The sequence below is a fragment of the Scyliorhinus canicula genome, chromosome 12, assembly GCF_902713615.1.
Source record: "Scyliorhinus canicula chromosome 12, sScyCan1.1, whole genome shotgun sequence".
Lineage (NCBI taxonomy): Eukaryota > Metazoa > Chordata > Chondrichthyes > Carcharhiniformes > Scyliorhinidae > Scyliorhinus > Scyliorhinus canicula.
In genome coordinates, this window is record NC_052157.1 from 111,303,079 (window position 1) to 111,330,226 (window position 27,148).

Consider the following 27,148-nt stretch of genomic DNA (forward strand, 5'->3'; position numbering starts at 1 on the left):
TGGCCAATCCACCTCACCTGTACATCTTTGGGTTGTGGGGGTGAAACCCACGCAAACACGGAGAGAATGTGCAAACTCCACACGGACAGTGACCCATAGCCCAGATCGAACCTGGGACCTCGGCGTCATGAGGCAGCGGTGCTAACCACTGCATCACCATGCTGCCAGGTAAGTGCCCATCTCGCACTATTGACATCTAGCTATTGATTGCTTTGTTTCCAGTAATTAAAACTATAATGTAAAAAAAACCTAAGCTATAAAATTATAATCGATGCCAGAGGCACAGTATCCGTTTTCTTTCACATGTAAGGTGTTCTTTGCAGACTCAATGGGACAAATGACCTCCTTCTGTACTGGATTGGATTTGTTTATTGTACTGTAGGGATTCTATGGATTCTGAGGAATATCTTCTGCAGCATGGAGCTGTAAGCACCAAGCTCAAGGATCTGCCAAATGGAGGGACGTGCGCTGAACTCTCACTCTCTCCAGATTCTAGTTGACACACTTGTGACACCAGGAAGACACCATGACACCCCAGGGGCAACTGTAAATCTACAAACATTCAGAGTTGTACAACGTGTACAACACAAAAAGTGTTTTTTAAAAATAAATTTAGAGTAGCCAATTATTTTTAGTCCTTTTTATTTAGCATAGCCAATCCATCTAACCTGCACATCTCTTGCGTTGTGGGGGGTGAAACCCACGCAGACACAGGGAGAATGTGCAAACTCCACACGGACAGTGACCCAGGGCCGGGATTCAAACCCGGGTCCTCAGCGCCACACTCCCAGTGCTCACCACTGCACCACGTGCCACCCCCTCTGGAGGCAAACTTGAACAAATCTCAGATCGGGTATTTTGCCTTACTGAAAATATCCAAAATCTTCTTAAAGCATTTAGTTTTCAAACTGCATAATCCATTACTCTGTCTTTCAATATGCAGCCTTTCCTTGAATTAATGAGGGGAAAAAAAAGTTGTGAATAAAATATACAAGAACATATGGCCATTTTTGCAGCATTGCCTATATCACAAGCTATTTCACAAGTAATACGTGTTTAAAAGGGGTGAAGCTCCAGCACCTATTAAAACAGCGGACAACATGGACTCAGGCGAGAATGAACCTGCCTGACTAACCCCCTCCATTTCTGTGAGGAAGTAACAACCCGTGGACTGTTGAAGGACTCTGTATGTACCCTCCAAAGGATATATTATTATTAAAAAGAGTTTTATCTACATTTAAAACTGTGGCAATTAAAGGTGAATGTTGGGATTGGGTGAGAAAATGGCCAAACCGTGGAGAACTAAAGGAACTAGTTAGAAGATCAATTTCAGAGAAGCAGAGTACCGGACAACAAGTCCTGAGGGATTGTGTTCCCTACTTCCCTTCTTGAATAATGGTACCACATTTGCTGTCCTCAGTCCTCTGGCACCTCTCCTGTGGCCAAAGATGATTTGAAAATTGTTGACAGCCTCTGAAATCTCCTCCCCTACCTCCCACAGCAGCCTGGCATACATCTCGTCTGGGCCTGGGGACTTATCCACTTTTAAACCTGCGAAAACCGTTAATACCGCTTCCCTCTCAATGTTAATTTGTTCAAGACCATACATCATAGTCTCCCTCCCTGATTTATATAACTTCATCATCCTTCTCCATAGTGAACACAGATGCACAGTACTCATTTACCTCACCTACATTTTCCACTCCACATTGGTTTGATTGATTCTCAATAGGCCCTACTCTTTCCCTGGTCATCCTCTGCCCTTAATATACTTCTAAAACACCTTTGGGTTTTCCTTTATTTTACCCGCCAGTGTCTTTTCATGCTCCCTCTTCGCACTCCTTATTTATTTTCAGAGTAACCCCCTGCACGCTCTTTGCTTCTCTAGGGCTTCTGCTGTTTTGAATCCTCGGTATCTGCCATAAGCCTCCCTTTTTTAATCTCCTTATCCAACCCTGATATTCCTTCACATCCAGAGGTCTCTGGACTTGTTGCTCCCACCCTTCACCTTTACGGGAACATGTTGGCCCTGTACTCACCCCCATTCCCTACTTGAATGAATCCCACTGCTCTGTTGTAGGTTTTCCTACAAGTAGCTGCTCACAGTCGACTTTGGCCAGACTCTGTCTTATCCTATTATAATTGGTCTTTCCCCAATTCAGAACTTTTATTTTCTGACCACAGGGACTTTCCACAGTAACTTCATTGTAGTGTTAATGTAAGCCTACTTGTGACAATAATAAAGATTGTTAAAGTCTCTTGCATGACTTTCTAGTACTGGCACAAAAAGCTCTCCTGAAGCCTTTCACACTTTGGCTATCCCAGTTAATATTGGGGCAGTGGAAAACCTTAACTATTATTACCCTATTATTTATATATATTTTTTGAAAACATGCCGACATATTTGCCTTCCCACAATACACTCCCTGACTGTTTGGGGGCCGATGGCACACTCCCTGCAATGTGATTTCCCCTTTGAATCATATGGCCTCATTTAGGAACCTTTTAAGCTGTCGTCCCTCCTTACTGCAGTAACTAACTCCTTGAACCCCCTCTCATCTCGCTTGAATATTCTATACCCCGGAATATTGAGTTGCCAGTCCTTCCCCTCCCTCAACCATGTCTCTGCTTATAACATAATGTCATATTACTGAATGTCAATCAACACCCTCAACTCATCTGCCTTACTCACAAGGCTCTTTGCATTCAAATAAATGCCATCCAGCCTTGCCAAACTACTCCCTTGTGCCTTTATTGGTCTATAATCACTCTGCCTTCCAGACTGACTTAGCTTTTCTTCTATGGTTCCAGGGATGTGACATTTCAGTTATGAGGACAGATTGGAGAGGTTGGGACTGCTCTCCTTGGAGAGAACGCAGCTAAATGGAGATTTGATAGATAAAGGTTAGGAGGGGTTATTGGGTTACGGGGATAGGGTGGAAGTGAGGGCTTAATGTTGGTTGGTGCAGACGCAAATGGGCCGAATGGCCTCTTTCTGCACTATATGTTTTATGTAATGCAGGCCAACGTTGATTTTTTTTTTTTTTAGAAATTAAGGGGCAATTTAGCCTGGCCAATCCACCTACACTGCACACCTTTGGGTTGTGGGTGTGAAACCCACGCAGACACGGGGAGAATGTGCATAATCCACACGGACAGTGACCCAAAGCCGGGATCGAACCTGGGTCCAGGGCGCCATGAGACAGCAGTGCTAACCTCTGCACCACCATGCTGCCCCAGGCCGACGTTTTTGGGAATGTTTCTAGCTGCTGCTTTCACTAGGTCCTTCCTTACCTACTGGGTTTACCACTCAATGCAACTTACCAGGTTATGACTCCCATCAGGGGTTTTCCCAGAATACAACATGGTCGTCGGAGTCAGACGTACGGATGCCTGAAAAACACAGCAGGATGTTGAAATCATTCTTTCTCAGCAAACATGCAAATAAAGCTCCTGCTGTCTGTTGGGCCCCAATTCTGGTAAATTTCCCTAGTCGAAAGAAACAACCAGCTGTGACTTGGTAGCAGCACCGTCAGCATGCAGTCGGAAGGTAGTGGGATGGAGTCCTGCTTCACAAATTGTCCGCATAATCTAGGTCCAGTACTAAGGGAGGAGTGCTACAACGTTTTTTGAATAAGTTGGTAAACAAATGCCCCACATGCCTTCTCCGGCCTGTGTAGAATATTCCACAGCACAACAGGGATGAGAATCCTCCCAATGTCATGGTCAACAAATATCTCCTGGCCAATTTCACTAAAATCAAACACCGTGAGACCTTGCTGTGTAAAAGTGTTGGCCTCAGTCCCCTACATGATAGCAGTGGCTACACTTCAAAAACCCACCATTGGTTGTGAGGCACTTTGGGACACAGCCCGTACCAGCCTCCCCGGACAGGCGCCGGAATGTGGCGACTAGGGGCTTTTCACAGTAACTTCATTGAAGCCTACTTGTGACAATAAGCAATTTTCATCTCATTTCACATACTAAAATCACAAGAGGTGCTACAAAAATGAAGGTCCCATCTTCAAATTATTTCCTTCTGTGGCAATAGGCTTCCCACCAACATCTATGATAGGAGCAGAAATATTCCATAGAGCTGGACAAAACCCCTTCCCCTCCATCCTCCCCAAATACTCTCAAAATTGACTTCTTTTCAAACTTCCTTCCTTCAAAAACTACCAGGAGCAATTTTCCCAACACGTTGTGCCAGGCGCCGATCCCGTTACGCTGGGTGCATAGTGGGAAGGGCCAAACATGGGTTTTGGGTTGAGTGCACAGCCGCACGCGATGCACCAGACCCAGGATGCCCTACCTAGCCACTGGATTTACCACTCAATGCAACACCTCACTGGGTGTGATCCAGATAAGCATGTTTAAATGAATCATTAGGCTGCAATCTCCGGGCACCCGGCATTCACCGGCCCCACTGGCAAAGCCAGATGCCAGCGCGAATTAGTATGGCATCCAGGAACAGAAATCAGACACGATGGCCACACTGGAGGGCTCGGAGGCCATTGGACCCCAACCAGATGGGAGGGACAGGGCAAGGCAGTGGGTTGGCACCTGGGCACTGCCAACGTGGCACTGGCCACAAGGGCCATGCCCTTGAAAGGTGGGATATTAAGGGTGGGGAGGGGGGGGTGAAGGGAGAAGCCTAAAGATGGAGGGGGGGGGGGCATCAGCTACCCCATAATTGAGGTATGCTCATTTTAGGGACAGAGGGCCAATGCCTAGGAGGATGGATAGATGTGGGGCCAAGTCACCCACATGCCTGGATGATATCGGGGAAAGGGGGATGCACCCCCCAGGTCGAATTTTGGTGGCGTTGGCCATGTCTGTGGAAGGGTGGGGGGCCTCATCCTCAGAGATCTGGGCACCCTTTTAAAAGGGTGCCCTGATCTCAGAGGAGTTGGTCACACCATCGTCTTTAGTTTGAAGCGTGGGAGTTTTCAGTGAGAAATGACTTAAGTGTGGATGAATACTGGTCTGCATCACACTCAAACACCCGGCAGGAACCATCCCATGAAACCCACCTAAAGTGACACTTATTTCTTGGGAGAACTTTATCCTACGTTCCTTTTATTTATCTGTTTTACATATATTTTCACAAATGTCTACATTTTGCACAGCAGGACTTCCGAAATATCCTTGTTCTCAGGTAAGGCATTTTCTGTGTTAGTAATCAGCAGAGTTTATCAATGCTCTTCCTTTTTCTGTCCCTTTAATCTTCTACGTTTAACTTCTAATACCTAGTCTATTATATGATCAAATGCATTTTGAAGGTCCATATCAACAATATGAGCTGCACGATGCTTATCAACCACCCACTTCAAACAACGTAGTCAAGCTGGGCAGTACGATTCACTTTATGGCAATTAGAAGTAGGCACTGATTTTTAAGTCCCTACTTTTTGAAATGCCAGTCAATCACCTTCCCAGATTACTAGCCCTGATCTTGACTGGATTGAGGGTTTGAGTACAGCAGCAAGGGTGTCTTACTGTAGTTGTATAGGGCCTTGGGCGAGACCACACCTGGAGTATTGTGGGCAGCTTTGGTCTTGTTATCCAAGAAAGGATATACTTGCCAGAGAGGGAGTGCTGCGAAAGTTCACCAGACTGATTCCTGGGCTGGCAAGATTGTCGTACAAGAGATTGGGTTGACTGGACCTGTATTCACTGGAATTTAGAAGAATGAAGACTCCATTGAAAGGTATAAAATTCTGACAGGACTGGACAGACTAGACGCAGGGATGTTGTTTCCTCTGGATAAGGATTGGGGGCGGGGGTGTCTAGAACAAAGGGCCACAGTCTCAGGATACCGAGTAGGGCATTTAGAATAACAAGCTTCCTCATTCGTAAGGTGGTGAACCCATGGAATTCTCTACCACAAAGTTATGGAGGCCAAGTTACTGAGTATATTTAAGAAAGAAATAGATTTCTAGACAGTAAAGGCATCAAGGGCTATGGGGAAAGAGGATCAGCCATGATCATACAGAATGATAGAGCAGGTTGGGGGGGTTATGGCCTACTCCTGTTCCTCTACTTTCCTATGTTTGTGTGGGGGGCACCAACCCACCTCCCGGAACCTATTTGGGTGACTGTTCCTGTCTCTGCCAAGGCTGGAAGTCGGCATGTTGGACACAGCTCGGAATTTTTAGAAATCCTACTTGACCCCCACCCGTCCATTCTTGTTGCGATTAAATTCTGCTCATAGCGTCTGAAGGTTTCCCCAACAGCCAACGTTTGGTCTGGCTTGGTCGGCTTTGTTCCTCTGCCCTTTGTTTTTGAAACGTGCGTAACAATTCAAATCTTTCAGCCATCTGGCCCCATTTTCACATTCAAGGGGGATTGGAAGATTGTGGCCATGCTCTGCAAATTCCACCCTTTACCCAGACACCAGAGCGGCAAAATACCATGCACATCTCATGATGCCAGTTGTAGAAGCAATTGTCTATTCCTCTAGTGACTTCCCTATGACCACTGCATTGTTACAAGTTTCTCTGCCTCTCACCACACCGCGGGGCAAAGTGATTGCAGAGAATGTGCTCTCGATCAAATTCCCCAAAGTGTGGTTATCTCCACTGATTTGGCTTTGAAGACATTGTGCTCTGGAAGGATTCCTGCACTGCCTATCTCTTACTATCTTGCCTGACAGCCATTCAACATGCTACCCTCCCAAACTCTCTGTAGCTACATGTTGACCACCTCCCGAAATGTATAATCCAGGAAACTCCCAGATCGCCTTGTGACCCACAGCAATTACAGCCGCTCCTCACGCTCAGAAACCATGAGCAACCGGTTTCACTTTCTGCACGTGATTTATCTAGGACACATGAAGCATCTCAACGTTTGCGCAGGGCATCGGAACGGCAGGCGATGGGTCTTAGCTGCCTAATCATTTTGCACAGTAAGAAATCTTACAACACCAGGTTAAAGTCCAACAGGTTTGTTTCAAACATGAGCTTTCGGAGCACTGCTCCTTCCTCAGGTGAATTCACCTTCATTCACCTGAGGAAGGAGCAGTGCTCCGAAAGCTCGTGTTTGAAACAAACCTGTTGGACTTTACCCTGGTGTTGCAAGACTTCTTACTGTGCTCACCCCAGTCCAACGCCGGCATCTCCACATAATTTAATGGGGCCTCACGGTAGCATGGTGGTTAGCATCAATGCTTCACAGCTCCAGGGTCCCAGGTTCGATTCCCGGCTGGGTCACTGTCTGTGTGGAGTCTGCATGTCCTCCCCGTGTGTGCGTGGGTTTCCTCCGGGTGCTCCGGTTTCCTCCCACAGTCCAAAGATGTGCGGGTTAGGTGGATTGGCCATGCTAAATTGCCCGTAGTGTAAAGGTTAATGGGGGGATTGTTGGGTTAGGGGTATGTGGGTTTAAGTGGGGTGATCATTGCTCGGCACAACATCGAGGGCCGAAGGGCCTGTTCTGTGCTGTACTGTTCTATAATCATTTTGCCTAAGAACAACATTTTTAAGGGCAGCACGAGGCACAGTGGTTAGCACTGCTGCCTACAGTGCTGAGGACCCGGGTTCACATCCCAGTCCTGGGTCACTGTCCGTATGGAGTTTGCGCATTCGCCCCATGTCTGCGTGGGTTTCACCCCCACAACCCAAAAGATGTGCAGGTTAGATGGATTGGCCATGCTAAATTGGCCCTTAATTGGAATAAAAATAATTTAAATTTATTTTAAAAAAGAACACTTTTAGATCTAATGTACAACTCTGAATGTTTATAGATTTACAGTTGCCCCTGGGGTGTCATGGTGTCTTCCTGGTGTCACAAAGTGCGTCAACTAGAATCTGGAGAGAGTGAGAGTTCGGTGCACGTCCCTCCATTTGGCAGATCCTCTGAGCTTGGTGCTTACAGCCCCATGCTGCAGAAGATATTCCTCAGAATCCATAGAATCCCTAAAGTACAGAGGAGGTCATTTGTCCCATTGAGTCTGCAAAGAACACCTTACTAATGGCCCATTCCCCCACTCTCTCCACAACCCCACCTAACTTGCACATCTTTTCGACTGTGGGAAGAAGCACACGGAGAAAACCCACACAGACAAGGCCAGAAAGTGCAAACTCCACACAGACAATCACCCAAGGTTGGAATCGAACCTGATCCATGTCATTGTGAGGAATCAGTGCGAACCACTGTGCCACCATGCTAACCACTGTGCCACCATGCTGCCCAAGACCCAACAATAGTCTAATATATAAAACTATTTTTAAAAGAAACTTCCCTAGTTAAAACTAGTCAGTCAACAGTCAGCTCACAACAATCAATTCTCAGTTCTCAAGTTACTAACTCACAGCCGATGGGCTGTTAGCTGCCACTGGTTTATAGTTTTAAAACAAAGGCTTAAAATAAGAGCACATAAAATTTCAGTTTGATGACATCCTCTCTTTATTCTCCACCCATTATACCACGCTCACCAAATTCCCTATGCCATTCAGTTCATTGGATTCTCCCAGTTTGGTGCTTCACTTCTCAATCGACGTGTGATACTAATCCCCCAACGGGTCCAGAATGTGTTGCCCTAACTGCCAAGTCTGGCTCCCCACAGAGATTCCACGATCTTGCCAACAGGATCAGTGCTCACGCACTGCGGGTGTATCGCAAGGATGGATGGAAATGCCGACTCAAGTCAGTGATTTCCCAAGGCTGTGCTCTGTCTGCACACCGAATTCGTGGACTAGGGAGCAGACCTAGGCGTTCAGTAATTAAATACCCATCAGAGGGCTTGACATCGGCACATCAGGTGTGAAATAAACACAAGTGGGGTTGCATTTCACTCTCCCCACTCTACACTGGGAAATATTGTATATCTCCAGAATTCCCATACTCGAGTCCTGGTGAAAAGTGTGAACATGTGAATATTGGATGAAGGCAGGTCTATAAACTTCAATAGCCTGCTGACACTCATTGACACACTTGCACTTGAGGATCTGAAAGGTACTACAAGGCTAAACTCTCTATGGCAGGGCTTCCCAAAAAGAGTGGCCGTGACCCCAATTGGGGAGTGCCAAGTTCCTCCTCCTCCAAGACTGCAACCTGCAGAGGTGCCAAGGCCCAGACTGACCCTGGCCTAGCTTGGCTTCTCTCCCAGGGAAGACAGAGAAAGGGCAATGAACCTGGCGGGTGAGGCATAGATATCCTGGCTGGGCCACAAACCCTCAATAAGAAGTTGCTGGTCCCATGTTTGCATTGAGGGGCAGCAGCTGTGCAGCTTTCACCAGTTAACAGCCACCATCTTTATATGGGGCACTATGCAGCAGGAAACAGGCACGGCCATGGATGAACGGGGCTTCATTGAGACTTCTGTCCATATAGTGCAGAAGGAGGCCATTTGGCCCATCGAGTCTGCACGAACTCTCTGAAAGAGCACTCTATCTCCCCGCCCTATTCAAAAAGCATTGACCATGGCCAATCCACCTAACCTGCACGTCTTTGGACTGAGGGAGGAAACTGGACCCGGAGGAAACCTACACAGTCACCCAAGGCCAGGTTGAACATGAAAACTCCACACAGTCACCCAAGGCCAGGATTGAACCTGGGTGCCTGGTGCTGTGAGGCAACAGTGCTAACCACTGTGCCACTATTATCATTATGGAGAGTTGGCTGTAACCCATTTACAAGCTACCTTAAAGCACAGTTTTTAATATTTATGTGATGTATTATTATACGTTGATCAATAATCTGTGAACTTTGATAATTATATATTTGATGTTAGCATACTGCTTTACCAGTTTTCTTTGTTGGCCGTTGGGGCTATGTTGATTTTCAAGTGTTACAATGGGGTCAGATTGTAAAATAGTTTGGAAAACACTGCTCGATGGAACCCCACCCTAGTAAAAGTTATTGGCTGCCATCTGGAGGGGGAAGCAATATGGTTGCAGCTATTTTGCTGGCCGACTCTGTACTGAATCACCATGCCCAACTGGGGACTATTATTGTGGAGCACAGCCAATGCAAAAACCACACCCTGTACATCACTGACTATTCACTATGGCCCTCTAAATATGCAGCATTGGAATTCTGAATTTAAGTTCCTGTAATCTGGAACATACTAAATTTAGGATGCACTGCTTTACATATAAAAATTGTTTGCCGTCGAGTGTCCACCTTGTCAGTACAACTTTGAGCAGGGCAGTTTTGATCGGAACTACTAGCTCACACAAAAATCTAAGGAAAGACTAGGGCACTTTTTTCTGGAAAAGAGAAGATGGAAGGGCGACTTGGTGGAAGTCAAGAGATCAGTGCTGGTGCAGTTAGGCAAAATGTATTGGTCTGGTATGATTATCGCAAGAACTTAATCTCTTAGCTCCTTACTTTCAGCCTCTTTAGTACTACAAAGTGCAATCAGCCTGGTACTTGACCATGACAATGCATGTGAAAGAGCACTGCTCTTCAATATATTAGCTACTAGTCACATGCAGCTAATATGGGAATCCAGTTGCACCTATTTAGCAAGCAAATTAATATATAGACTACAGGCATCACGCCGCATAAGGACCCAATAGTCAGATATTCATGGTGGCTCAGAGTTCTGGGTCTTGTGCACATAGCAAGACTGTACAAGCATTTTACATCTTTGGTTGGCATGTAGTGCGAGACATCTGTTCAGTAAATTTATCTCTATTTTGACTGTGTGCACAAAGCCTTTTCTACTGAAATAAAATGTATGAGACTAAAATAGAAATCGGGTTTCTCTTTCCAACTCTGAAAGGAAGTAAGTATCAGACTAGTCTGGGGTACAAATGGTGTATGGTAATTTCCATGTTAGTAGGAGGTTTTGTGTCAGAAAAAAAAGTCAAACAAGTTAAAACAACTGTCAGTTTTCAGCCGCTTTAGAGGCTATCGGCACCATGATTCCAAAAATCAACTTTGAGCAATGTCAGCTATGCAAAATAACTTGAATCAGGCCAATTCATCTTTCCTGTTTTTGTAAAAATAAATTGTGACGTTTAATTAGATATAATAAAATAATAATCACTTATTGTCACAAGTAGGCTTCAATGGTTACTGTGAAAAGCCACTAGTCACCACATTCCAGCACCTGTTTGGGGAGGCCGATGGAGAAATTGAACCGCACTGCTGACAGTGTTCTGCACTACAAGCCAGCTGTTCAGCCCACGGTGCTAAGGTCTTAGTGCTAAGTCAAGAGGAGTGAAAAATAACCCTCTGGCTGCTCTCACCGACTCCTAGTGGTCAAATGCTGATCGAGTCTCTAGACCAGTCTTAAGGAAATTCCAAAAATGCGAGAATGAGAACAATTAAAAATAAACAAAGTGGGGAAATCCCATGGCCCTCTCTGTTATAATCAGAATCAATTGCCAACAATTGGTTTGAGTAGCTGATGTTTTCTTCAGCAAACAAGATGTGTTGTTATTATTCTGTGCACGGGGGGTGGGTGGCTGTCCCCACCCAGCCCCCTCCCAGGCAGATTTTACAGAAGTGCCAATCTGAAAGACAGAAAATGCTACGATAGTTGGCTTTGGAGATAAATCTCAGTCGCCAGCAGATGCTCCAACAGACAAGCCCAATTAGTTACAAATATAATTACAGAATTTACAGTGCAGAAGGAGGCCATTCGGCCCATCGAGTCTGCACTGGCTCCTGGAAAGAGCACCCTACCCAAGATTAACAGCTCCACCCTATCCCATAACCCAGTAACCCCACCCAACACTAAGGGACACTAAGGGCAATTTATCATGGCCAATCCACCTAACCTGCACATCTTTGGACTGTGGGAGGAAACCGGAGCACCCGGAGGAAACCCACGCACACACGGGGAGGATGTGCAGACTCCGCACAGACAGTGACCCAAGCCGGAATCGAACCTGGGACCCTAGAGCTGTGAAGCGATTGTGCTATCCACAATGCTGCCACCGTGCTGCCCTAATGACCCCCCTTTTTAAAAAAAAATAGGACTGATTATAGGGGCAGGGGGGAAAAAAGGATTAGTTTGGTTCCCAGATTCTTGAGAATGACCATTAGAAAATATGAGCAAATATCAAAGCATTATGTGGTAAACAGGGTGGGGGAGGGGAAAGAGTCTCTCAGCCACAACAGCATTCGTCAGAAGGTCAAGCCCCAACTCAGAGCAAACACATTTTTTTAGATAGATTCCCAGAACATAGGCATGTCGCTATAACCAGCACTTACATTAGCCTAAAACAATTGCTTCCCTCTGGTAACAAATAAACAGAGCATGTTTTTTAAAAAATCAGTGCAGTATTTACTGACCCAGAGATTTTTGAGCTTCATAGTTTGTTATATGTGAACTGTTATTTAAGTCATTGTCGACATCAATTCCCCTCACCCCGGCCTCCTCTGTGGTTTGGGGGGGGGGGGGGGGGAAACAACCTTGGAGAAGACACACACACACACACACAGTTATGATCTTGACCTTTTCAGCTGCGGCATCTATGGCAGATTGATTGTAGAAAGAGGTGACAGTCTTCGATCTTTCCCTGGTTAGTTCGGAGTAGCCCATCAGGGAGGAGGTGGACCTCCATCTCCTCAAGGTGAAGCCGCCTGCGGGATTTCGGGCGGCGGCTCCAGGGGAAGCCGGCACTGGACACAATCCGAGTGGATGCAGTGTGGCTCTCCCAGCTTTGCTGCACAACACGGTCAGCGCCGCCGCTCGACTTCCTGGTAGGCTGGCCATCCTTCATCCAGCACCACCAGCACAGGGAGGGCTTTGAAAGTTAAGCCTGCCGGCAGCTCGCCTCTCCCCCGCCAGCCCCCTCCACTTTCCTTATTGTTTTAGTCCATGGACAGAAAGGTGAGAAGCTTGCTCTCCAGGCAGCGTTGCCCGCTCTGTTCAGCCTCGCAGCAGCCCTGACTGTGATCCATGCTCTGTCACTCTTGGCTGCTTCAGTCACATGCAAGGAGCTGACCCAGAGGCAAGGCAGACACAGACAAACAACTGCTGCCTGCCTCCTCCTCACTCTCACACATTGGCCCATTCCAGCCTATCATTTAAATATTAACAACATCAGCACCAATCGGAAGAAAGAAATTATCCACAGCCGTCAGATCCCGGAGACGTCACCACGGCTCAATTCTATGTTTCACTGAGAGTAGATTTACAAGAACAGGAGAAATCCCCCCCCCCCCCCCAAACACACACAAACGCACCACCATCCATCCACCCCAGCTGATTTTTCTGTTGTTGCTTTTCACACTTCCCCCCCCTGATTTAATGATGAGACAGTAAAATGAGAGCAGCCTTGTCACCCGTCTCTGATCATAGCAAAGGGGCCAACTTTTGTTTCCATGATGTGGAGATGTTTCCATAGATTTTCGACAGTGCATTTGGCCCATGGAGTGTGCACCGACCCTCTGCAACACCCTACCCCCCCAAACCACCATCACTTTATATCTACCTAACCCCACCTAACCAGCACATGCCTGTCCAGGGTCAATTCATCATGGCCAACTCACCTAACCTGCATACCTTTGGACTGTGGGAGGAAACCGAAGGACCCGGCAACCCACGCAGATACGGGGAGAACGTGCAAACTCTGTACAGTCACCCAAGGCCAGAATCGAACCGGGATCTGTGGCGTGTGAGAACCACTCTGCCGCCGTGCCTCTCTTGTCAGATGCTGTCAGGGTGCTATGTCTTTTCGTCCGACGTCATTCCGTCCAACGACACTTCGTCCACGTCTTTTGGTCCAACGTCTTTTTGTCCGCACGTCTTTTGGTCCAACGTCATTTTGTCCAATGATTTTTTTCGTCAAAGACTTTTTGTGACTTGTTACGTTTTTTTGTCGGATGATTTTTTTTGTCAAAGACTTTTTGTAACTTGACTTATATTGCCAGAGTTGATCTCTGCGTGGATTATTGAAATAGGGATTATATAAACAGAACATTTAATCAGTCTAAATTTGATCCGGCTCTGTAACTAGCAGTGGGGACATCACTGAAAACCGATGCTGCAATTTGTCATAATCACGCCATTCCTTGTGATACACCTTTCGTATGTGTTTTCTGCAAGAGGGGTGTTTGCACTTTACCTAGCAGAGGGTTGAAATCTTATATTGAATAATGTATATTCCGATCATGTACGGATTGATTCAGATTTTGCTGTGTTAGTGTACTTACGGGAACCAAGTTCCTTCCGACAATCAGTTTAATATCTGCGAATCGCAAAGCTGTCATTTCACATTTTGCAAAGACCTTTGCATTAAAATATGCCAGGCGCCAGTGCCCCAAATGATGGATATATTTTAAAATTTCAATCACCGGAATTGACATTTCGGTGTCACCCTGCATATGCCTCCCTTAATGAACTATCAAACGTTCATTTAACAGAAGTTCACAGGCGTGAGTGACAACGCTCTGCATGTCCCTCGCAGATTTTTTAAAATAAATTAAATCGGCTACATTTTATGAAGTTTTGTGGGAAAGGGTTGGTCCCGTTGATCAGACATTGGCCTTTCACCTAAACGCAACCCCAGTGCTGTCAGATGTAATGAGCTTGTAAGGGGCCAGGCTAAAGAGAGTTTGGGCAGTCTCCATTCAGTATCCAGTTGGCACGGATGTGTACCACAAAACTGTCTCTAATTGGGCACTAATTGGCAGCTCATTCCGAGAAGCCATGAATTTTAGTGTGGGAAATGGAGAAACTAATAATCTTCGCGCAAATACTTTCTAGTTTCATGCACTTAACAGTCAAATAAGAGCATTCGAACTCTAAACAAGTATTTCTAACAATGTTTGCAATGTTTTCCATATTGTCTGTGTTACTGCACTACATCGAAGATAATTTGCAGTTATTTCTAGTTAAGAAAAATCACCAGGTAAGTCCAGCTAAATTTGTAATTGGATAATTGGACAAAAAGACGTTGGACCAAAAGACGTGTGGACAAAAAGACGTTGGACCAAAAGACGTGGACGAAGTGTCGTTGGACGAAGTGACGTCGGACGAAAAGACGCGACACGGCTGTCAGACCTGCTGCTGAGTAGTTGCAGCATTTTATTTTCTCGCTTTATATCTGCTTCGTCTTCTTGCTGCCGCAAGTTTAAACTTGTTTTTTTTTTTAAAAACAAAAAAATGCATCTTTTTTTCATAGAATTTACAGTGCAGAAGGAGGCCATTCGGCCCATCGAGTCTGCACCGGCTCTTGGAAAGAGCACACTACCCAACGTCAACACCTCCACCCTATCCCCATAACCCAGTAACCCCACCCAACACTAAGGGCAATTTTGGACACTAAGGGCAATTTATCATGGCCAATCCACCTAACCTGCACATCTTTGGACTGTGGGAGGAAACCGGAGCACCCGGAGGAAACCCACGCACACACGGGGAGGATGTGCAGACTCCGCACAGACAGTGACCCAAGCCGGAATCGAACCTGGAACCCTGGAGCTGTGAAGCAATTGTGCTATCCACAATGATACCGTGCTGCCCGTGTACCTAAGCAATAGGGTATTGGTTACAAATTACAGTTAGAGAGTTTTACAGCACATAAAGACCCTTTGGCCCATTGTATATGCCAGCCATCAAATACATATATCTATTCTAATCCCATTTTCCAGCACTTGGCCCATACCCTTGTATTCTGTGGCATTTCAAGGGCTTCACAGGAACTCACAATGAAAAGTGTAATGTATATTGCCTTCTCTGTTAGGGATAGTAAAGTTTGTGTTCAGCCTTAATCAATTGATGGGCCCATACCTTTAGGGAATCTTCTCTCAGTGAAGGCATGGGGTGGCACAGTGATTGGCACAGTTGCTTCACAGCGCCAGAGTCCCAGGTTCAATTGGCTCGACTTGGCTCACTGTCTGTGCAGTCTGTATGTTCTCCATGTCTGCTTGGGTTTCCTCCGGTTGCCCCGGTTTCCTCCCACAAGTCCCAAAAGACGTGCTGTTAGGTGATTTGGACATTCTGAATTCTCCCTCCGTGTTAACACAAGCCTACTTGTGACAATAAAGATTATTATATCATACATAGACAATAACATTTATCATCGCCGCCAATGTGTCATATCAGCCTTCGCTTAACTAAAAAAGTATTTGAGGAACAGGATCTCAAACTTAGGGTCTTGGTTTCCGAGAGCAACAGTGATCCATGTGCTTCAGGGACCTGGACACCATACAACAGGCACCTAAAAGCACCGGAGAAGTACCAGCAGAATCCTCCAAATCCGGGGGCAAGGAAGGTGGTCCAACATCAGCGTCACCTCCAAAGCCAACTTGCCCGGCACCAAGACGCTAATCACTTAAAACCAGTTCTGCTGGGGAGGACGTGTTGTTCGCATGCCTGACATCAGACTCCTGAAGCAACTGCATTAACACGGTGGCAGAAGACTCCCAGAGGGACAATTGAAATGCTTTAGGGGTGTAATCTAAAACATCGCTGGAAAGATCAAACATCACCACCGGCCTTTTTACACGTACATAAAAAGCAAGAGGGTAGCCAGGGAAAAGGTGGGCCCGCTGAAGGACAGGCGAGGGAATCTATGTGTGGAGCCAGAGGAAATGGGCGAGGTACTAAATTAATACTTAGCATCAGTATTCACCAGAGAAGGAATTGGTGGATGTTGAGTCTGGAGAAGGGTGTGTAGATAGCCTGGGTCACATTGAGATCCAAAAAGACGAGGTGTTGGGCGTCTTGAAAAATATTAAGGTAGGTAATTCCCCAGGGACTGATTGGATCTACCCCAGAATACTGAAGGAGGCTAGAAAGGAAGTTGCTGAGGCCTTGACAGAAATCTTTGGATCCTCACTGTCTTCAGGTGATGTCCCGGAGGACTGGAGAATAGCCAATGTTGTTCCTTTGTTTAAGAAGGGTAGCAAGTGGGCAGCACGGTGGCACAGTGGATTAGCCCTGCTGCCTCACGGCACCGATGTCTCAGGTTCGATCCTGGCCCTGGGTCACTGTCTGTGTGGAGTTTGCACATTCTCCCCGTGTCTGTGTGGGTTTCACCCCCACAACCCAAAGGCTGTGGCTAGATGGATTGGCCACGCTAAATTGCCCCTTAATTGGAAAAAAAGTAATTGGGTACTCTATATTTATTTTTTTAAACGGGTAGCAAGGATAATGCAGGGAACTACAGGCCTGTGAGCCTTACTTCAGTGGTAGGGAAATTACTGGAGAATTCTTCAAGACAGGATCTACTCCCATTTGGAAGCAAATGGACATATTAGCGAGAGGCAGCACAGTTTTGTGAAGGGGAGGTCGTGTCTTACTAACTTGATAAGAGTTTTTCCAGGAGGTCACAAAGATGATTGATGCAGGTAGGGCAGTGGATGTTGTCTATATGGTCTTCAGTAAGGCCTTTGACAAGGTCCCTCATGGTAGACTGGTACAAAAGGTGAAGTCACACGGGATCAAGGGTGAGCTGGCAAGATGGATACAGAACTGGCTGGGTCATAGGAGACAGAGAGTAGCAATGGAAGGGTGCTTTTCTGATTGGAGGGCTGTGACAGGGATCAGTGCTGGGACCTTTGCTGTTCGTAGTAAATATAAATGATTTGGAGGAAAATGTAACTGGTCTGATTAATAAGTTTTCAGACTGTTGTGTTATGTACTCTGGGCTAACACAGGTTGCAACTGGATGCAGCTTTAACCAAAAGATACTCCAGACCTTGAAGTTAGTTCAATCTGATTTATTGAACCAGTAGCACAGTTCGCTGTGAGTTTGACTCTCTGCTAATCTAAGTGTGGTTCTCTGTCTGACTGAACGAGACTAGCTCTTGGCGATGTGCTGGAGGTGTGATACTGTAAATACACCCTGACTCACTCTGTAGATGTTCATCAGTGGAAGGAGGCCGAGTGTGAGTGCCTCGTGCCTTTTATATTGAGATTCCACCCCTGAGTGTCCTGCCTGCTCATTGGTTATGTCCTATTCTCTGTGTTCATTAGCTGCCTGTCTGTGCCTATCATTATTTGCATGTCCGCATGTCATGACACAGACGACACAAAGGTCGGTGGGATTGGGGATAGCGATGAGGACTGTCAGAGGGTACAGCAGTATTTAGATCGTTTGGAGACTTGGGCGGAGAAATGGCAGATGGATTTAATCCGGACATATGTGAGGTAATACATTTTGGAAAGTCTAATGCAGGGAGGGAATATACAGTGAATGGTAGAACCCTCAAGTGTATTGAAAGTCAGAGAGATCTAGGTGTACAGGTCCACAGGTCACTGAAAGGGGCAATGCAGGTGCAGAAGGTAGCCAAGAAGGCATACGGCATGCTTGCCTTCATTGGTTGGGGCATTGAGTATAAAAATTGGCAAGTTATGTTGCAGCTGTATAGAACCTTAGTTAGGCCACACTTGGAGCAGTGTTCAATTCTGGTCGCCACACTACCAGAATGATGTGGAGGCTTTAGAGAGGGTGCAGAAGAGATTTACCAGGATGTTGCCTGGTATGGAGGGCATTAGCTATGAGGAGAGTGGTTTGGAGGGGAACTTGCAGGTGGTAGCGTTCCCATGTGCCTGCTGCCTTTGTCCATTAGGTGGTAGAGGTTGCAGGCTTGGAAGCTGCTGTTGAAGGAGCATTAGTGAGTTGCTGCATTATGTCTTGAAGATGGTGCACATTTTGCCATTGTCTGTCAGTGGTGGAGGCAATGGCTGTTGAAGGTGGTGAATGGGGTGCCCATCAGGCTGATTGTTTTGTCTGGGATGGTGTTGAGCTTCTTGACTGTTGCTGGAGCTCATTCAGGCAAGTGGAGAGTATTCAATCACTCTCCTGACTTATTCCTTTTAGGTGGCGGACAGGCTTTGAGGTGTCAGCAGGTGAATTACTCCCTGGCCCAGTCCTGTTGGTACAATATTAATGTGGCTGGTCCCATTCAGTTTCTGAGCAATGGTTGCCCCCAGGATTTTAAATTGGTGGGTGATTTAACAATGGTAATGTCACTGCATGTCAAGAGGGGATGGTTTGATTATCTCCTGTCGGAGTGGCATTCAGCACAACAGAAGTGCACACGCTCTGACAGGTTGGCTATGTATGGTGAACTTGCATCGGAGTCTCAAGTGAACTGAGATCTACCTTGTGCACATCACTCTTTTTCAAATGGGTTTCAGTTGACGTGATTTCCTGCTGGCGTGACACAGATTAGAAGGTCTGAGATTTTGGCGAGGCAGTGGTGCATGGTATTGTTGTTGGACTAGTATTCTGGGGGCTGGATATGAATCCCACAGTGGCAGATGGTGACATTTGAATTTAATTTTTTGAAAATCTGGAATTAAAGGTCTAACGATGAACATGAAGCCATTGTTAATTGTTGTTAAAACACATCTGATTCACTGGTGTCCTTTACATTAGGAAATCGGTCATCTTACCTGGTCTGGCCTGTTAAGTAATGGGTTAAGAGACATTCCAGTTCGTTGTCTCATTTAAATATCCAATAATTGTCACTGATATGTAAAGAGGCTTCAGGTGGCCTTTGTGTCAGGTGATGTGAAGATAGAGTTTTGTGCAGAGTCTGTTAAAGTGAAATAAAGGTGTTTGTAAAAAGGAGCAGTACCTTTGACTCTTTATACAACAGCAGCTAAACTTCTGACATGGCCGACATGTGACTCCAGATCCACAGCAATGTAGTTGATTCTTAAATGCCCTCAGGATGGGCAATAAAATGCTGGTCCAGCCAGTGATGCCCACACTGAATGAATAAAAAATTGCCCACACTGAATGAATAAAAGTGTATGACATTCATTCCAACAGGCAGCGAGCAGCTAAATTGGCCCGCCCCTAATCTGCCATTGGGAGAATTTCAAACTGTTTTTATGCTGGTGGTTTTACGACCCCTGCTTGATTCTCCACTTCCGTCCTTCACCAAACCCGCCACGAGCAGGATGGGAGAATTCTGTCGTACAGCAGGTTGCTGAACTTGGCAATTGATTTTAAACACACTCCTAGGGGAACGTTTAGTTTGTTTAGAGTCAAGCTAATGTAAATGGAAAGAGATGACCTAACAATGAGAAAGAAGCTAAATAGGTTAATTAAAAGTATTTCAGAAGGAAGAAGAAAAAAGTTATTCCTTTCGTCGGTACAGATTTGGAGAGCCGAAGGACCTGTTCCTGTGCTGTATTGTTCTTTAGGGTTTTAGCCAAGGGTGGTATCATTTAAAAAATAAATTTAAGAGTACCCAATTAATTCTTTCCAATTAAAGGTCATTTTGGCATGGCCAATCCACCTACCCTGCACATGTTTGGGTTGTGGGGGCGAAACCCACACAACACGGGGAGAACGTGCAAACTCCACACAGACAGTGACCCAGAGCTGGGATCAAACCTGGGACCTCGACACCATGAGGCAGTGGTGCTAACCCACTGCGCCACCGTACTGCCCCAAGGGTGGTATCATGACCAGTACAGGCTTGGAGGTCCAAAGGGCTGTTCCTGTGCTGTATTGTTCTTTATTATTTGTGATGTAGAAGTAAACAATGCTTTTACATGTAAATTACTCTGGCACTGTTGGTCACATAGAATTTGGTTGTGATTACAGTAAAACCAAGTCTGCAACCCAACTTGTTAAATTTCAGCTATTATTGATGTTGGTTTAGTCATACTATATTCTGGGAACTTATATACATGAGCATTTTATATTTTAATGTATACATCTTTTTCAAGTGGGGAGTGAGTGTAGCATATTGCAAGATCAGAATATTTTGTTATATTGCCCTCTCTGCTGCTGTCTCTATTGAGGTGGTGTAAATAAAGTTAGTTCAATACTGTAATGGCTGCATACAGCTAAGCATGCGCAATACACAAATAACAATCCTCAGCAATGATGCAACTTCTATATTATCCGGCAAGCAACAATGTTTTGCATTTGTTCAAGATATTGACATAATTGCTGTTCTGTGGAGGTTGTGTTAAGGCAGGGATTCCCAAACTGGGTTCTGCAACTCATCCAGGGGTTCTGTAATAGGTCTGGCTGTTCTAAATTGGAAAAAAGCTGAACTTCCAGGTGGATCAATCGAAGGCAGGTTTTTCACTTTGTTGGCTGCATGTGCCAGCATATCAGCAGCCAATGCACTGAGACGCCAGCCTGTGATTGGATGAGCTGGAAATATCGACTTAGTGAATTTAAACTCACAGGCAAGACCGAGAACGAAGGTGGCTGGATGCCGGGTCAAGGTAAGTCACATCTCTGGAGTGGAAGAGGCCGAAACCATGGGGGTCCCGAGAACAGCAATGGCTGAAAACGACCGGGGCTGAAACTGCAGGGGCCAAGAGGATACGAGTATGTGTGTGTGTGAGAGGTGAGTCTGTGGATGCGTGCACGTGTCTTTAATGAAAAGCCAGCTCTCCAGAAGCACTCACTGTATTAAACTGATTGTGTGAGACCAAAAGATCAGAATCACTCCTCGCATTAAATGACAAAAAGATATGTAATGGAAGTATTTGTTGAATAAGATAACTTTTTAATTATAAGAAATGTATAGATACATGAAATAGAAAAAACTTTTACAAATTTATTTTTATCTGTTTGTACCCATTAAGCAGTAATAATCTTTTCTTTGTGGTTTCCGCTTCAATATACTAAGAATGTTTCAAAGGGATTTCCAGTGGTGGCCATGGTGAGTGGTTGCACACAGGGCAGTTCCTGCTCGAAGGCATAGGAAAGAGCTCTTATTACCGGATAGTGGGTGTCATTTCGACGAAAAGGTGTAGTTGAAGGTCGGCGAAGTAGTTTCCCCCGGGAGTGGTATGACGGCTGGTTACCAAACCCGGCAGAAGAGGGTGAGTGACGAAGAGGAAAAAGCTGTAGTGGCGATTTGACAGGCTGACAACGGGGCGGGTGGTAGGACAGCTACACAGGTCAAGAGGGGTGCAGTATGAGTATGGAGAGAAGGTGAGTTGCATGCTAACGCACCTGCTGCGAGGCAGGCCACGTCCAGGGAAATATTGAGGAGACAGGGCTAGGGAAGTGGTTTCGGAGCCGGGGAAGATAAATAAGGCGTTTGGGGAGTATTACCAGGGATTGTACAAGGTGGACCTGGGGGGAGAGGAGGGGGACATGGACGGTTTATGGATGAGCTGTTGTTTCCCCAGTTGGAGGAAGTAGAGGCTGGCTGAGTGGCATAGGATTATGAAGGGACAGAGGGAGCATTGGGTGTTGCTATATGCCGACAACCTATTGTTGTATGTTTTGGTCCTGTTAGGGAGTATGGGAAGGATGAAACCAAAAGAGAAAATGCTGCAAAATCTTAGAAGGTTTGGCAGCATCTGCAGGGAGAGAAAAGAGCTAACGCTTCGAGTCCAAATGACACTTTGTCATAGCTAAAAGCCATAGAAAGTGGGAGATATTTATACTGTGGGGTGAGGGAATGAAAGATGAGTCATAGCCTCAGAAACCAAAGGTAGAGTGATAATAGCCACAGAAACCAAGGGGAAAGAGTGCTAATGGCAGTCCTCAGAGAGAATAAAAGGTGTGAAAGGCCAAACAGCAGAGGAACTAAAATCAGAGGGTAAGCTGTGACAGATGGGGAAGAGGGGGTGCATGGATGGGAGGGAGGGGAAGGGGGAAGCAAAGAGAGAAAAGGTAAGGAAAGGGGGGATAAGATGGGGGTGGAGGAAGTATCTGAGAGTTGGCACTCAGCCTCTGCGAGGGAGAGGTTCTGTTCTCCAGATGACAACAGCACTCCCTTTGTCGGCAGGTTAGACCTGATGGAGTGAAGAGCAGAAAGTTCGGAAGGAGAGAGGTTGGAATGGATGAGAGGGCAGAAATATTAAGATGGCCAATGTCCCGTCGACAGTTCTCAATTAAAAGACCGAGGACAGGTAATTGGCCCGGCGCGGGTTTCCAATGGGAGGCAGAATGTTGGAGGCACATGAAAGGATCTGTGGAACCAAAGAAGTGGGCAAGGAGACGAAGGCCATGAAAGAAGAGTTCAACATCATGTCGAGCCCGGAATTCATTGAGGTGGGAACGTAAGGGTACAAAGCCGAGTCCTTTGCTGAGAACAGCACGCTCAGCCTCAGAGAGGGGATGGTCGGAGGGTATGGTGAACACGTGGCAAGGACTGGGGCTAGAAGAAATTGGGTACGAGGGATTGGGATTGGTGGAGGGCCTAGGATGGGCAGTGGTGTTGATAAGTTGTTGAAGCTTGTGTTTCTTAACATCTGCAAGAATCAGGAAAAGTTTCTTGTTCAGGCGTCGAATGATGCGAAGGACGAAATGAAACTGGGGACAGGGACAGCTTTGAGAGAGAATAAGACGGTGCTGTTGGAGAGATGTCGAGTGGCGGCACATGGCACTGAGTGTGGCTTTCAGCATGCGGTGAGAGCAAATGTTCAAAGAATATTGCATATCCTGGAGGTGCCTGTAATCTTGGAGTTTACATGCAGGCTGTCATTTAAGTTGAAATCCCCGTGGGGTAAGTCGGAGACGAAGATGGTCACTGAGAAGGAAATATGGCTGTGGAAGCGAGTCTTGGTAAATACCTTGTCCAACATTAAGAGAGAAATGGAAAGCAGTGAAGGTGGAAAGCGGGAGAGGGACATATGCAAATCCTGTTGGAGAGAAGGGAAGTACTTCAGGGTAGGCATTCCTGGAAGAGAAGTGGCAGTGAGTTCAACACTGGATAAAAGCTTTTAGCCAGCATGGGAAGGATCATAGGCCTGCTGGGGTGGTCTGGGGAGTTCTCGGGATAGAAGCTGAATGTAGGGAAAAGCAGTGTTCCCGGTTAATGAGTTGGGACGGCGAGCCAATTAAGGGGGGGGGGTTGCCATTTAAGGTAGCTAGAGATAGGTTCAGGTATCTGGAGATTCAGATAGCAAGGAAATGGACAATGCTCCACAAGTAGAGCTTAACAAAGCTGGTAGAGGAGGCCGGGGCGGGGGTGTCGCAGGAGGTGGGATACATTGCAATAGGCTTTGGTGGGAAGGGTCCAAGTGGCAAAAATGACTATTCTGCCTAGGTTCGTGGTTATTTTTCAGACACTCCTAATCTTTATACCAAAGACCTTTTTTCGGAAGGTGGACACAATTATTTTGGATTTTGTATGGACGGGGAAAGTGCCAAGAGTGGGGAGGACCCTGCTACAGAGACAGAGGCTTCGGGGGGGGGGGGGGGGGGGGGGGGCGCTGCTGAACCTGCTTCATTATTATTGGGTGCTGAATGTGGAAAAGATGTGGCAATGGTGGGAAGGAAAGGGAGTAGAATGGGTTAGGATGGGGAAGGAATCTTGCAAGGGGTCCAGCTTAAAGGCCAGAGAGACAGCAGTGTTGCCAATGGCGCAGAGTAGATATTCAGGGAGCCTGGTGGTGCAGTCCATGGTGAAGATTTGAAACCAGTTGAGGCATTTTAGGTTGGAGGGGCCACGCAGACGCAGGGAGAATGTGCAAACTCCACAGACAGTGACCCAGGTCCTTAGTGCCATAGTCCCAGTGCTAACAGAGGGAGAATTCAGAAAGTCCAAATTACCTAACAGCACGTCTTTCGGGACTTGTGGGAAGAAACTGGAGAACCCGGAGGAAACCCATGGAGACACGGAGTTAACATGCAGACTCCGCAGTGACCCAAGCCGGGAATTGAACCTGGATCCTGCCACCGTGAAGCAACAGTGCTGACCACTGTGCTATCCTGCCACCCACTTACTAGCTTTTGCACTCTGTCATTATTTATAAAACCTAGGATCCGATATGTGCCTTATTTACTACTTTCTCAACCTGCCCTTCCAACTTCAATAATTTGCGGCTCATATACCTCAAAAATCCTCTGCGCCCTGCACCCACTTCAGGATTGCACCTTTTATTCTATATTACATCTTCTAGTTCTTCCAAAATTCTTCACTTCATACTTCTCTGCATAAAATTCTATCTGCTACCTTTCCGCCTTTATACACCCCCATGAAGCCCCTCACTTAAATCCTCTCTAAATCAGACTTTGTGCCATCTGCAAATTTTGAAATTTGGGCCTTGTACGCCTAAGTCTAGATCACGAACATAGATCAAGGAAAGAGGTGCTCCTAATATTGTCCCCCGGGTAACCCCACTGAATACTTTCCTCCAGTCTGAAAAACAACTGTTTTCCCACTACTGTTTCCTGTCACTGAGCCAACTTTGTATCCATGCTGTCGGTCTCTTATGCCATGGGTTTCAACTTTGCTGACAAACGTGTTATGTGAAACTTTATCAAGCACTTTTTAGAAGTCCATGTGTACATCAACCACATTACCCTCATCGTTACTTGGTGGAAAAACTCAATAAAATGAGTTTAAATTATTTTTTGACTTTATCTCAAATCCAGACTGATTTTCCAAATGAATCCACATATACCCAAGAGGCCGTTAATTTTGCCCCAAATTATCGTTTCTAAAAGTTTTCCCACCACTGAGGTTAAATTGTTTCGCCTGTTTTAAAGGTGTATCTAAGGAAGATTGTAGTCACCGCCTCTGCAATTTCCACCCTTACTTCCCCCAGTGCTGGAGGAAGTGAATGTTTAAGGTGGTGGAGAGGTTGCCAGTCAAACCGGCTGCTGTGCCCTGGATGATGTCAAACTTGTTGCATTTTGTTGGTGCTGCACTCATCCAGGCAAGACGTGCTTTGGGAGTCAGGTGAACTACTCACTGCCTTTGACCAACATTTGACCTGATCTTGTAGTCACAGTAGTTATGTGGCTGGTCCAGTTCATTTTCTGGTCAATTGCGACTCCCCAGGATGTTAATCGTGGGGGATCGAGTACTGTTAATGCTGCCGTATGTAAAGGAATAGTGGCTAAAGCCTCTATTGTTGTTCATTTATCAGTTATGTGTGGTGAGAACATCATTTATCAACCCAAGCCTGAATATTGTCCAGGTCCTATTGCACGAGGGCATAAAGTGTTTCATTATGAGAGTTTTAAATGGAACTGAATACTCACAGTCATCAGGGTGGAGAGGGCATTGATGAAGCAGCTGAAGATGGTTGAACTTGGGATACTGCCCTGAGGAACTCCAGTCATGATGTCCTTGGGCTGAGATTCCCGTACCAGCCTCCCCGGACAGGCGCCGGAATGTGGCGACTAGGGGCTTTTCACAGTAACTTACTGACAAACACAACCTTTTTCCTTTGTGCTGAGTATGCACCAGCCAGTGGCAGTTTTGCCAATCTTTCCAATTGACTTCAAGTCTACCAGTTCTCTTGATGCCATACTTGGTCAAATGCTCCTTGATGTCAAGGGCAGCCACTCTCACCTGAGCTCTGAATTTCAGCTTTCTTGTCCATGTTTGGACCAAGTCTGTAATGGCACCTGGAGCAAAGTAGTACTAGTGAAACCCGAAATAAGTCTCGCTGAGCAGATTAGTTGTATCAGTTGATGGCAATGTGGACCATACCTTCCACCACTTTGCTGATAATTGGGTGTAGACTGGGTTGGATTTATCCTGCTTTTGTGGACAGAAGATACCCGGGCAGTTTTTTTCTCATGTTGGGTGTAGTCGCTATACTGGAAAAGCTTGGTTAGAGGCATAGCTAGTTCTGGAATTTGTGTTTTGAACATTGCAACAGAGATGTTGTTTGGGCTGATGGCCTTTGCCATAATCAGTGCATTCAGCCATTTCTTGATATCACATTAAGAAGTCTTACAACACCAGGTTAAAGTCCAACAGGTTTGTTTCAAACACGAGCTTTCGGAGCACGGCTCCTTCTTCAGGTGAATACCGAAGCAGGCCGTGCTCCGAAAGCTCGTGTTTGAAACAAACCTGTTGGACTTTAACCTGGTGTTGTAAGACTTCTTACTGTGCTCACCCCAGTCCAACGCCGGCATCTCCACATCATTGATATCACATGGAATGGGCTGCATTGGCTTAAGACTGGCAAGATCGATCATCCATTTGGCACTTCTGCCCGAAGAGGGTTCCAAATGCTTCACCGTTGTCTTTTTATATTTGTCCTGCTGGGCTCCACTATCATTTGAGGATGACTATATTCCTGGAGCCTCCTCCTTCATTAAGTTTTGTTAACGTTTGTACATTCTCCCCATGTTTGCATGGGTTTCGCCCCCACAACCCAAAGATGTGCAGCCTAGGTGGATTGGCCATGCTAAATTGCTCCTTAATTGGGTACACTAAATTTATTTAATAAAAAGTTAACTACCATTCGCAGTAGGGATGTAGCTGGACTGAAGAGCTTTTTTGCCTGATCCGTTGATTGTGGGATCGTTTAGCTGCCGATATATAGAATGCTACTTCCATTA

The 27,148-nt window shown here is 46.1% G+C and overlaps 1 protein-coding gene across 3 annotated transcripts in view; it reads right to left on the reverse strand.

Annotated features, from left to right (window-relative positions):
* Window positions 1–12,941, reverse strand: part of bckdk (branched chain ketoacid dehydrogenase kinase) — an 80,304-nt gene extending 67,363 nt beyond the window's left edge. Inside the window, exons 1-2 of one of the 3 annotated variants that reach the window (XM_038813748.1) lie at window positions 12,409–12,941; window positions 3,325–3,393 (exon numbers count right to left, since the gene is read on the reverse strand). In XM_038813748.1, the coding sequence (XP_038669676.1) occupies window positions 3,325–3,393; window positions 12,409–12,669 (330 nt within the window). In that variant the 5' untranslated portion in view covers window positions 12,670–12,941. The remainder of the gene's footprint in view (window positions 1–3,324; window positions 3,394–12,408) is intronic. The other 2 variants (XM_038813746.1, XM_038813745.1) reach the window with 2 other exon arrangements.
* Window positions 12,942–27,148: the final 14,207 nt, after the last annotated feature.